Source organism: Martes martes, assembly GCF_963455335.1.
Source record: "Martes martes genome assembly, chromosome: 9".
Lineage (NCBI taxonomy): Eukaryota > Metazoa > Chordata > Mammalia > Carnivora > Mustelidae > Martes > Martes martes.
Window position 1 is genome coordinate 52,176,278 of NC_137896.1, and position 13,861 is coordinate 52,190,138.

General features: G+C 35.8%; 1 protein-coding gene across 2 annotated transcripts in view; it reads right to left on the reverse strand.

Annotated features, from left to right (window-relative positions):
* The window catches only part of LOC308349407 (E3 SUMO-protein ligase RanBP2), a 77,876-nt gene that overhangs the window by 34,182 nt on the left and 29,833 nt on the right, over positions 1-13,861 (reverse strand). For both annotated transcript variants that reach the window (XM_080814077.1, XM_080814078.1), the window contains exons 5-15: positions 10,503-10,733; positions 10,031-10,176; positions 7,905-8,097; positions 5,460-5,547; positions 3,482-3,691; positions 2,374-2,555; positions 2,114-2,289; positions 1,807-1,930; positions 939-1,100; positions 543-680; positions 313-459 (exon numbers count right to left, since the gene is read on the reverse strand). In XM_080814077.1, the coding sequence (XP_080670203.1) occupies positions 313-459; positions 543-680; positions 939-1,100; positions 1,807-1,930; positions 2,114-2,289; positions 2,374-2,555; positions 3,482-3,691; positions 5,460-5,547; positions 7,905-8,097; positions 10,031-10,176; positions 10,503-10,733 (1,797 nt within the window). The remainder of the gene's footprint in view (positions 1-312; positions 460-542; positions 681-938; positions 1,101-1,806; positions 1,931-2,113; positions 2,290-2,373; positions 2,556-3,481; positions 3,692-5,459; positions 5,548-7,904; positions 8,098-10,030; positions 10,177-10,502; positions 10,734-13,861) is intronic.

The following is a 13,861-nucleotide window of genomic DNA, read 5'->3' on the forward strand; positions in this document are numbered from 1 at the left end:
TGTTTAACTGCCAAATTAATTAACAACTAATCCTTAGGCTGCAATATTTGCTTTCATTACACTGCCAAGATAACAAAAATTAGGAACCTTTTTAAATTCCCTAACAAGTATTTTTATAGAAGAAAAAGTTAGATACCCAAGTTTAAGAAATATTAAACCTAAGACACAAAGCAATGCTAATATTTACACACCATTTCTGCACACTAATAATAAATATTACTACTTTTGAAATTATTGAACTATAAAACCAAAGTAAAACTACTTACCATCCATTCAGCAATAGTAAGAAAGTACAAAGAGCCTGCAGCTTACCTTCTTGGCCACTGAAAGATTGGAATCACTGTCATCTAAAATCTTTATTAGGTAGTCCCTGGCCTTTCTCAGGTAATTTTTGCACTCTTCTTGTTCTTCAGGAGACAGGGCATCATTTTCAATGTCTTCTGCTTTTCTGTGAAAAATCTACACAAAGAATGCTTTTATGAAACAATTAGGTTTTTAAAACAAACAAAAAACTATTAATTCACATACCAACATCTACTTACCAGTGCAAGATTCCAGTAAGAAACAACGTTTTTTATAGATTCAAAAGCAGTCATAGCATCTTCTATATTTCCATTAACTACATCCAATATAGCAAATGTTATGTGTGCTTCTTCCTCGTATTCACCAACTTCAGATGCCTAAACACATTTAGTCATTTTTAGTCCAGCTGCCTCTCCCCAGAATATCAAACCCAAGTGATTTCCCAAAGATTTTACAGGACCTAATTAACAGCTCAGCCTTCTTTTCTGCCATGTTTTGTGACAGCTAATGGATTTTGAGAACAAGAGAAGGATCAAAAAGCCAGCAATTGATTTAAGCAGTTTATACCTCTATTTCTTTGTTTATAAACTGGAAATCCATATCTCCAGTTCATTCACAAAGGCATCCTCCATTACCTGAATGTCTGCACTATGAAAATGTTTAAACAGAGGGTCCGCAGGTTCAGGAATACTGCTCTTCTTTTTGATTGTCTTCAACATTGGCAAAACTTTTTTCCAATAATGAACACTTCTGCCTATGTATTCCCGTTGATCATAAAAAGAATTAAGACCGCTGCCCTAAAATAGAAAGTTAGAAGCACACAACCTAAGGAACATAAATAACAGAATCTAAAAATTCCTTTATAAATGGTCTGAACAACTGATTAAAATTTCAAATCAAGGCAAAACAGAATCTCAAAAGTCACAGAACTCACTTTCCATATGTTGGAATAAACACCCACCATAATACCAGTGATCATTCTAGACCCAACCGTTAAACACTTTCAATGATACTACCTAATGAGGCAACCCCATCTGTTTTTTAAAAGTTGCCATTTTACATAGCCCAAACTTGTCAGAGTGTCACAGTTTGGTCGCAGAGTTAATAAACATCCACCCCTTGCCAAAAGAACAGACCTGTTCTTGCCAAAGAACAGACCTCAAATATTTATAAAGATCTGTAACACCCTTAACCTACAAGGCCTTCTGTTACCAACAGGTAAAAAAAAATTTTGAGGCTGGATAATAATTATCATAACTTAATTATGAAGTAATAATAACAGCTAATACTTATGTAATATTTACTGTGCTAGGCACTACTCTAAGTGTTTATATATTAACTATTAACTATTTTGTGGCAAGATTTAAAAAAATACATTTCACCTGGCATAATGTGAATAAGCTGACACTATTTCTTTGAACTGAATTTAAGACTCAGTGAAAAGTCCCGATTTTTAAAAATCAGCTAATGTTCTTAAAAATTCTTACACTTCAGTGAACTCACCGTTTTCTGAAGGCATTTTGCCCAATGCACGAGCAGGGCAGGCTGAAGGCCATGTTTCTCCTGGCCCCTCAGTGTGTTTATGTCATGCTGAACTAGAAGTCGCAATTTTGCTGTGGTTCCAGGTCTAAAAAAAAGTTTAATAAAACTGATTTATAAACACACAGTTCAAAACTTACATGTGTGTTAATCACATAAAAATTAAACTCAATCTTCACATGAGAATTAGATACCTAGGCATTAAGTTTTTAAATAGGTTTTTAAGTTAAAAACTTAGGCTGTAAATTAATGTTTTTATTTTACTACTTACATTGTTTTTCTGTGAATTAGATTACAAACTGCATCCCACCATGATTTTTGTCTTTCTGTACAAAGCTGTTTACAAACAGGAAGTGGCAAGCATAGTGGCTGATAGAAGCTATAGTGAGAACTACATTTCTCCTTTAATTGTAAGTGGCTGGTATATATTACTCCAAGTAGAAATACCTGTTTTGTTTAAAGAAAATCAATTTAGGTTAGAAAAAAATTAAACAAAATTCAAAAATTTAATTTGTTAAAGTCTTTGCTTACTTCAAGATCTAAAATACATATTGATTCAGGTGCATTTGTTTCAAGTCTTGAGGTCTCCTGGGGCAAATGATGAAACAGCTGCTTTAGCCATTTCCGAACTGCAGGTAAGGCAGACAACGAATTCCACTGTAAGCCAAGCCAGGTAAGGTGCTGAAGACTACCATTATGTGCTCGAATGGCACCTGAAATAAAGAGCAAAAACTGGCCTGAAGTTTTGGGAATCTTGCTTGTGCCATCAGTTTTGCCAATTAGTCACAATAAATGCATCTTAATTTTATAACTGCTTTTCTGTATCAGAGCTGAGTCAAATTCTATGCTAAGCAAAGTCTCATGTTCCTACTAAAGGCAGTCACACTTCATATTTAGGAATTTTAAAAACAAGCTCCTTTCAAGTCCATCTAAGAAAAAGAAGTACTCACTAGAACTCAACAGAACACAGGAGTGACAGAAGCCACAGAGTATGAAATCCTGAAACAACGGATGTTCAGTAAAGTCATTAAAACAATGGGATTCCACAACATTAATCCCTTGGGGTAGTAAAGAGATCTTTTTTTCCACAAGAAACTTAATACTGAAAAAGTTATGGGCTTTTAGAAGCGTAAAGAGGTACAACCTTCCTGGCAACATGGCAATTTGCAAGAGACTTAAAGGTGCTCATCGACTTTACTCCAGTAATTCTGGTTTTAGAAAACTCTATGGAAAAATCTGAAATAGAGATACTGTATTTTTCACAGTAAAAAAACTGAAAACATCTTAGAACTCAAACAGCAAAAAGTGGCAAGCATATTATGGCTAATTCATATAACAAATTATATTGCCAATAAAGTAGTTATTTACAGAAACAGATAAACAGGGAAAGAATTCATGATAGAAGACAATCACATGTACAGTATAAACAACTATTTAGAAGAATAACATTCCATCACTACCACTACCAATCCCTCACACCATCTTCCCCCCAACCCAAAAATACCTCAAGGAATACAGGGAAATATTAAGTCATTATTTCTGGGTAGTAAGATTATGAGATTATTTCTCCTTTTGCTTTTATTCTCCTAAAATAAAAGGATTGAGATACGAAATATTTACTTTAGAAGATGCAACTTACCAACATCATATCTAGCCAAATCATCAGGCTCTGGCGCTTGTACATCAATGTTTCCAATATCATCATTACCAAGAAAAGATCTATCTTTAGGTGACTGACTAGAAAACAGAGCATCATACAACGCAGACTGCCCACTTTTATTGGCAAAGGATTCTACAACCTCTTTTAAAAAATCTTGCTTGTCGCGACTTAAGTTTAGCAGCATGTGTCCTGAAAAACAAATTATTTCCATTGTTTAAAAAACAGATTATTTTTACTCACATCTCTCAACAGTTTCATTCATATACCCTACGGAGAAAAAACATGATTATCTCAGAGCTAACCCTCCAACCCAGCAACTAAAACTGAACAAAATGGGTGCTTATGCAAAAAATGAACACAGATTACAGTTTTAACAGTTATCTTTATCTACCTGCTAGAGCGAGAAGGAGACCAGAGTATGTCTGAAAATGCCAAAAGTACTTAAAGTATTTACACTTTAGATGTAAAGTGTATCATTTAAGTGGCCATAGGAGAGCACAGCCAAGCTCAAATTCTCTGATCTGATACACTGATTTTCAAACCTAGCTGCTAAGAATCATCCTTGAAAAAGCTTTTAAAAAGTAATTATTTCCAGGCTGCACTTCCTAGAGATTGGTTCCACAGGTGTGGGGTGAGGAATCTATTTTTAAAACATTCCCTTGGATGAAGTTTTAGTATATGCTAGAACATGGCGGAACCTCGAAAACCACTATGCACGTGTCGTGTAATTCAATTTATATAAAATGTCCAGAATAAAGAAATCTAAAGAGATAGAATATTAGTGGTGGCCTAGGACTAGAGGGTTTGGGGGAAAATGGGGAGTGACTGCTAATGGTTATGAGGTTTCATTAAGAGGTGATGAAAATATTCTAAAATAGACTGCACTGATGGTTGCACAATTATGTGTACACACTAAAAACCAGAGTTGTACATTTATATGAATTATATACAATGTGAATTTCATCTCAATTAAGCTGTTTAAGATAAAAACAACAACAACAACAAAAACACCACTCTTTGGAATAATTCGCTTGTCAGTCAGATCAGACTTAGCTCTCCGAAAATTTGCAGACAAGTTCGGGAACATCCAGATCAAAGACATTAAAACACAGTTCATTTTACTAACTGACACTGCAAAAACATCCATGTCAGTCTTGCAAAGACAGATGAGAGATATTAAAAAAAAAAAAATGCAGTCATTTCTTCAAGGATTGGAAGTCCACCTCCTACAAAAAACCAAGCTGTGAGATAGAGGAGCAATATATGCTTTGACCAGTAGCCTAACCACAGACAAAGCTTAGAGTAACTTTACTACTACTACTTGATCGATACAAAGTTCATTTAATTTTATATTAAAACTGTTTCTTACATAAAGCATTATGTTTCTTCAGTTCACTGCTTGATTCGCTAGCTACACAAACATCCTGGAAGAAGTGTCTGCTTTAGCAAAACCAGGTAATATGTAATAGACCTTTAGGATCCATCTCAAATAATCAAAACCAGGAATAAATTTACAAGTTCCAAAAGCCTAACAGTAATTAAGGATATATCTTCCATCTTCTTTACTTGTCGTCAGTTTCTTAAGGGATCCATGACTTCTTCACCTTTATATCCCCCATAGCAGTGTCTTATAAATTATCAATGCTAAATGGCTGGTAAATCAGTTAATTTGTCTTAGTTCAGGAAGTGCTTTAAAATATTCAGAAGGAGGCTCTAGCAGCTAGATAAAGGAGGGGTTAAAGAGTTTCTCTCCATCCAGGAGCAAAAACTATCAAACATTTGTTACCTTCTGAAGGAGAAATTTCTTCTAATTCTATCTTTATCTCTTGCCCTCACCCAATATGGTAAAGAGAAATAAGTGATTATGACAAATTATCTCCTAAACAGATTATCATAAATGCTCTAATAGAGAAGTTTTCCTTTTTCTTTTAAATATAAAATTAAACATTACTATTACCTGATTGGCTTAGACGATCACAGGCCATCATTTCCACCAGATTTTGTCCAACTTCTCCTTTTATTAATTTAATCTTTGGTCTTGGAACCTGATAATTTTAGAATCAAAGGTCTTAATTTAGTGATACCCATATATCTAATAGTAAGATGTCCCTTTCTATTACATTGTGCTTTTTTGATGACGAACAGTTAGCCAATGGTTAAACTGAGCTGGAGCTGCGTTATTCCAAGTGGAAAAAACTGGGAATTGAGGAATTTAGATAATATGTAAAAGATGCCTACAAAAACAAAACTAACTTCTGAGAAATTACTTTTTAGTATAAAAGCACCTTCAAATGCCACACTGTAGACAGCACATTTTCAAAGAGTATGGTTAATGCGGGATACCCCTGGGATAAAGTGGGAGAGCCAAGAGTGCAAAAGGACTCCATTCTTCCTCATCAGAATTAAATGGTTTCAAGACAGACTTTGTTTTAATGCCTAGCTGAAATGCAAATAGACTAATACCACAGCATTCCCTTGATCAAGAGTCTGAAAATCCTACCATTAAAGAAGCTGGCCTAACATGGTTTTTTTTAGGACCTCTGTGCCAGTCCATGCTTCCCCTGTAAGCTTATAACCATTTGATAATTACAAAAACATGATAATATAAAACTCAATCATCCAGGTTTTTCCATTATTTAACCATTCAATGGAAATGTGTGGTTAAGTGAGAGAGAGAGGTAGATGTTTATGTGCTGAAATGATATTAAATGGCAGATAAAGCATATCTCCACTGAGGCAAAAGAGTTTTTAAAAGTAAAGAAAGGGTGTATTTTATGCTTGCATATGCAGAAAAACTTCTAAATAGTAAAAAAACTGGTAACAGTCATCTTGTAGAAAAGGTATGAGTGAATGGTTTAGAAAGGAAATTAAGTTTTTACTATTAAAAGGGGTCAAAGTTTAAAATAGTTGACTGTATTAACTTTAAAAATCATATATACTAAAAAAATTTAAGATTCCAGTTTCCATTAAAAATAACTGTCACCTACTTGAAGATTCTTTAAAATATTAATAGTAACCTTTTAGTACCTACATAAATTAGCAAACTTCATTAACTTCCCTAATTTTCACTAATACATATATTCTTCATGAACCTAAATGCTTCTGCTGAGCAAATAAGAACACTTAACATTGTGAGCTGAATGTCAAGGGGTTTTTTTTGTTTGTTTGTTTTTAAGATTTTATTTATTTGACAGAGATCACAAGTAGGCAGAGAGGCAGGCAGAGAGAGAGAGAAAGGGAAGCAGCCTCCCTGCTGAGCAGAGAGCCGGATGCGGGGGCTCAATCCCAGGACCGAGATCATGACCCGAGCCGAAGGCAGAGGCTTTAACCCACTGAGCCACCCAGGTGCCCCTGAATGTCAAGGGTTTTTTAAAAAATCAGTATCATATGAACTAGAAGGAGGAGCCTTCCTTAAAAGTAATTCTACAGTGAATCCTTTTTTCTTTCCCTCAATCAAAAGACAGTTCTCTAAAACTACCAATAATTTTTATAAGCCAGGCTATTGGCAGACTTTTATTTCTTCTCATTTCAGAATTAAAGCAAGCTGTTTAAAGAAAACAAAGACTACAAAAATGGACTGGGAAGGGATAATAGCAAGCATCTCATCATCTCAAAATAATGGTTCACATTTTGGCATATTTCCTTCAGGTCATGTTCTATGTATAAAGAACAAAATCATGTTTTCAAAGATAAACATACTATTATATATGTCATTAATGTTATATACATATCAACATACATACATCTTTCAATTAACATGTTAAAATGCTTATGACAGGGGCACCTGGGTGGCTCAGTGGGTTAAGCCTCTGCCTTCGGCTCAGGTCAGGATCCCAGGGTCTTAGGATCAAGCCCTGCATCAGGCTCTCTGCTCAGCAGGGAGCAGGCTTCCTCCTCTCTCTGCCTGCCTCTCTGCCTACTTGTGATCTCTGTCAAATAAATTTTTTTAAATCTTAAAAAAAAAATAAAAAAATAAATGCTTTTGGTAAACAGATTCTTGTATCACAGCTTACGTAACCATCTCACAAAATTTATTTACCAGGTTTCTATCCAAGTTATGCATGTCCATGTTTTTGAATCAAATTTTACCCATATTTGAGACCATCTCCTTATTACAGATTTCCAGAAATAGCAGAGTAAAAAAGATTAAAGTCTTCAAAGTGGTCTTCCAGTTACTAAGTCATAGCAATACAGACTGCCTCCAACAATGCATCAACATTATCTATTTCACCTCACCAATACTGTATAAATCTTATTTTTCAGCTATCAAATTAACTATTTCATTTTGACTTCAATTCTACATATTTATTCATATTTTTAATATACACCAGGACACACCTCCATGCGAAATACAACAATCTCAGTGAAATGCCAACTGCACCCAAAACCAGAAAAAGCTTACCTGAAATGCTATGAGATAGCACAACGTAGCCAGCTCAGAGAGAGCTCGCCATTGCACTTCACTATGCTGACCCATCTTCAGAAGCAGAGAACCAGCATGCATGTAGAAATGTCCTTTTACTTCTAAGAAGGTAGTTGAGAGTTCATCATTTCCACCCACAGAAGACTTCACAGACTGAAGAGCACTATCAAAACTGCAATATTGAATTATTAAACAGGTATTAAACCTATTGCATTGCAAATAATCCTGGTTTCATGAGTTAATTAAAACAAAGGAATTTACTCCAAACTTCATCTTCCACATTCAAACTAATAATCCTTATTCTCTACTTCATAAATTATGAATCATCTAGTGTTTATTTTTATTCCACATACTTCTTATACTTCAAGCTTAACCTCTAGAAGGTCTTATTCCAGTTATTTCGGGCTCTTCACAATCACAAAAAAGATACAAATCAAATGACAAGATTACGGACTATGGTGAATTCTTCATAACTGACCACAATAAAACTGGAAAACTAAAACATTTTCCAGTTTCTTCTTGATCACATGGTTTCATTATTTAATTCAAAGTTGGAATTTCTCCAATTAGACAAGTCGTTTTCAAATTATAAGTAAATAACTGATAAGGTATTAAGGTTATCAATAACATAACTGCTCTTCTTAAGATATAGATAACTAGGGGCGCCTGGGTGGCTCAGTGGGTTAAAGCCTCTGCCTTTGGCTCAGGTCATGATCCCAGGGTCCTGGGATCGAGCCCCGCATCGGGCTCTCTGCTCCGTGGAGAGCCTGCTTTCTCCTCTCTCTCTGCCTGCCTCTCTGCCTACTTGTGATCTCTGTCAAATAAATAAATAAAATCTTAAAAAAAAAAAAAAGATATAGATAACTACAGGCCTAAATTGTATTCCTATTATTTGTAAATGTACTAATTAATGCTTCTAAATCCAAATGGAACTCAGAATCTTCATTTTGTACGAAAAGCAACATTTAATAGAAATGGGCTGCATGATTTCTAAGTAGGTTTATAGGAGGTGGGTTCCAGGAACTCCCAGAGTTTCTCAAGACTCCTTCAGGGTATCCATGAAGTTTAAATTATTTTTACAGTACTCCTAAGAAATTGCCTTTTCCACCCTCACTTGCTCAGGTAACCAAAAATGTTTGCGTATGTAAGTTATACAAAAGAAAACATCCTAAATATTTTCTAAAATAATCTGAAAGTTAAAATCTTTCTAGATACTACCCTTACCTTACCATCGTAGGACACTTAAGAAAATTCTTCAAGAAAACTATCCCATCCCCTAACATCAGATGGGGAACAAGAATTACTTTTCAAACAAATGGACAGTCCAAACCAGGGACTGACAAACTGTTTCTATAGGGCCACATACTAATCTGGCTATACAGGCATACAATCTGTGACAGCTGCTCAACTCCACCATTGTAGTATATGAGCTGCTAAAGATAATACATAACAAGAGGCACAGCTGTGTTCCAATGAAAGTGTATTTACAAAATCGGGCAATGAGCCTATCTGGCCTACAAGAGCTAGTCAACCCCTGCTCTAAACTAACACTGTTATACAAATCCAAGTGATGTTTTTGTTCAATGAAATTTATTTTAATAAAGTGGAGATATGGTCCTCAAAATCAAAATTTAGGAAAACAGAAAAATCATACGTTATATTTTAGTTATCTTGTTTCTAAGCTAAAACAGCAAGAGTTCTCTGAAATACTAGTGATGCTAACTGCTTCTACAACATCTGACAGATGGAAGTCTATTTTGATTTTCACACAAGATTATATCATTTTTGAAATAAAATATGAAACAGCAGTTAGAACATTTTCAGGACTGACTCTTTATTAAGCATGCCAAAATTGGATACGTAAGTATAATAATTTAATCAAGTCTGAAAGAAAACACAGTTTTCTAAAAATCAAAGTCATACAAAACCAATTATAATATCCCCACAGAAGAAATAAGATTCCAAGTGGTTTATTGTATTAAGTATTACCCCTGGGTATGTTACAGAAATAGCAATGCAGTAAAGATATTTACACTGATGAACTGAATCACTACAAAAAGAAAATCTATGATTGACACTGAAGTACTTTCCTTAAGTCAACATACCTTTCCAATAATTCTCTACTTTCTTGCACATCTCTAGTGGAGAGCGTAAGATGCATAAGGTTAGCATAGGCCAGAAGTAAATCTTTATTAGTAGTTTGCCAGTTACTTTTATCAGACTCCAAACACTGTAAAGATTCCAGATATTCCTATTTTGTAGAAAAAACACTCAATTATAAAACTTTACCAAGCACTACCAAGTTAGTTTTATGCCTATAAACTCCTTTGACTATCCCTATACTTGTAAAACTAATTTTTCATCAGCCTATGAAAACACCAAACATGCATACCTTAATTCTATTTATCTCTCTAATCTACCCATTCTAAAGTTTAAAACATCCTAGTAAAAGGTTCATTTCACAGCTGCTATACATAAATGAAATAAATTTAAGTTTTAGAGAGCAGTGCTTAAATACAAAGTAATATATACTAACTGAATACAGAGAAGTGTAGAGACCCAAATGTTTTTACCTACCTTAAGGGTCTGTACAACACATGAATTCCATTCTAAACTTGAACGCAGAGCTATGTTTTTCTCTGCCTCATGGCAGTGGCCCACAGCATCCTTCAATCTTTTATTTGAGCGATACAGTTCTACTAGTCGGATGTTCACATAGACATCATCAGGTCTTGCATAAAGTTCTGACTGAATCAAGTCAAAAAGTTTATTCCATCCATCTTCACCTTTGCAATCTAAAAGCTGCTCCTATTAAAAGAGCATCATTTAATTTAGAGAAAGACCAGTGTAAGTTTAAGCACATCATGGTTCCTATGAGCACAATTCCACCATGTCTAACTTTAGTAAATTACCACCAGAAGTACCATCCTATATAACCCAAATCTCAAGGGAGAGAGCAGCTCCTAGCCCAGAAACTAAACCTCAAGAAATTTATGTGGAGAGAAACATGTGGGATGACATAGTAGCAACAGCTGCCCATATACACCTTATAGACTGCAAGGACTATTGCCCCACATCGTTGTACACCCCACCCACCACCACAAGCCTAGCCTCCCCAGTCAACCCTCATAACCACAGTCCTTATCTCCAAACTCTTCTGCACATCCCTAAATCTGACTCAATCCCCCACCTCCTCTGCTCCCACTTTAAAGCTTCTACTGTTTTGCTATCTTCTCAGAGTCTTCACCATCTAGCCTTAACTAAATGGAGTATTATCTCAAGATAACCCCCATTACTTCCCTGCCATGGTGGCCTTTTCTCTGCTAGCCTATATACAAGTAGAGGAAGTGGGTTTAGTAAACTGCTCACCTCCAAATCATCTCCCCACACACACACCTGCTTATAATCCTGTCTTCCAAAGGACACGCTATCCAGCTCTTCCATTCACTCCTCCTCATGAGCAACTGGAAATACTCCATTCCTAACAGTCCTCACTAGCTAATACAACTGGAATAGATACAAAAATAGCCTGGCTACTCAGTTCATTAATTACCATATCTTCATGGCTTTGCTCTATATTCCAGTGTCAGCCATCCATTTAGCACTGACTTGGGTCTTCAAAATCTGTATTTTGGTCATACCATTTAGATCACTATACCTCTTATTCTTTCACCTCACTGTGGGCACATGTGCCCTCATAGCCACATATCTTTGTCTCTACCACATGGAAGGAAAGCTTCTGTCAATTCACTGGTATCACCAGATTTTAATTTTCCATAAGACACATATTTTCCTTCACTGTCAAGCTACAATGTCCCAATTCTTAATATCCGTAATTACTGCTTGCTTACAGATCACCTCAATTAATTCACTCTACCTTTCCTTAGAAAAACCCTACCAACTGCTTTCTCTGTGCCTATCTATACACTAACTGTTGAGCAATAGGGGGTGGGGCATTTGGGAATCTAGGGAGATCACAACCAGTCTAACTTTCATAATCTCAAGTCTCCAAACTGGTAATGCCTAGAACAAAATCATATGTGACCTCTAATAGATTTAAATTCTCCATTCCTGAAAAGGTTACTTCATACTCCTCAACTTTCTTCACATTTCCCACACTTTCCCTCAACCAACCCTTTCAACATATGACTACAATTCACCCTTCACTGAGAAAACTGAAGCCATCATTCCACTTTACCTTACCAACTGTACTCACCTTTTCACTGTTCCTCCACATAGCAAAGACCAAGCTCCCCATTGTGCTGTTTCACTGCCCTCTCCCTTCACCAATCTCTCTCCTTCTTACATATCAGTTCCATAAACTTACACTTGGCCTTTCTAGAGCTCCAAAAAAAACCCTAGACTTCACTTATGTGTAAGTTTAAAAATCTGTGGGGTGCCTGGGGGACTCAGTTGGTTGAGCATCTGACTCTTGGTTTCAGATCAGATCAAGATCTCAAGAGTTGTGAGATCAAAGTCCATGACAGGCTCTGTGCTCAGCAGAGGGTCTGCTGGAGAGTCTCTCCCTCCTCCTCTTCCTCACCCCCCCTCACGCACTCATGCTTTCTCTAAAATAAATAAATCTTTTTTAAAAAATTTGTAAGTAAAAGATCAACACCTTCATGGGTGCTTTTCAGAAACTCTTATATGCAAGAGAAAAAGCCCTTTCACCAATAATTTCATTCATTAAAACAAATACTAAAAAAATATTTACCTTAAGTAAGGCTTAAATTTTAGGAGAAACAGAATTACTCTGCTAAACAGTTATAAGTCTCATGCATTTCAATTTCAAAAAATGGGGGAAGATCTAATATAAAGAAGGTTTGGCTTTAGACAACAGTGTATTTTTTTTAAGTTTTTATGTAAGTAATCTCTACACCTAACATGGGGCTCAAACTCACAACCCCAAGAATCAAGAATTCCAGGCTCCAAATGATCCAGCTAGGCACCCCTAGACACTAGTGTCTTTTTTTTTTTTTAACCTTTTTTTTAAAGATTTTATTTATTTGAACGAGAGAGAGAGATCACAAGTAGGCAGAGAGGCAGGCAGAGGTGGGGGGAAGCAGGCTCCCTGCTGAACAGAGCCCAATGTGGGGCTCAATCCCAGGACCCTGAGATCATGACCTGAGCCAAAGGCAGAGGCTTAACCTACCGAGCCAACCAGGTGCCCCAACACCAGTGTCTTTAAAGTTACTAAAGAGGGGCACCCGCGTGGCTCAGTCAGTTAAGCTCTGCCTTCAGCTCAGGTCATGATCCTTGAGTCCCAGGATCCATCCTGGCATCCGGCTCCCTGCTGATTAGGGAGTTTGCTACTCCCCACTCTCTGAGACTCCCCCTCCGCTCATGCTCTCTCTGTCAAATAAATAAGTGAAATCTTTAAAAATAAATAAATAATAAAGTTACTAAAGAAAATCAACATCCTTCAGAAGCAGCTATTTTACAATACAAGAAAAATAAACTCCTATCAATATATATGTTCCTTAACATCATTGTCATCAAATAAAGTGGACTGTCAAGGCCAATAAGGAAATTATGTTTGAGGCTAACACAAAGGTAAAGAAACCTACACACTTAAACTTGACATTTTAGATTAATATCTAAAACCCAGCTGCTTAATTATAGAAACAAGAAAACTTGATGTAACTGGTATTTATCTCTAGGGTTTTTAAAAATATTTCAGATTTTAAAATCTGTGAACATTCGTTCATATGAGATTTATAATGGAAAAAAACTGGGAACAACCAAAATGTCCATCAAAAGTAAATAGTTAAACTGTGGAATACATCCATACACAAAATACTACTCAGCAATAATAGGAACAAACTACTGACACACCCAACTTGGACTGATCTCAGGAGCATTATGCTGAATGAAAAAAAAGCTAACCTCAAAAATCACTGCATGATTCCACTTACATAACATTTTGAAATTATAAA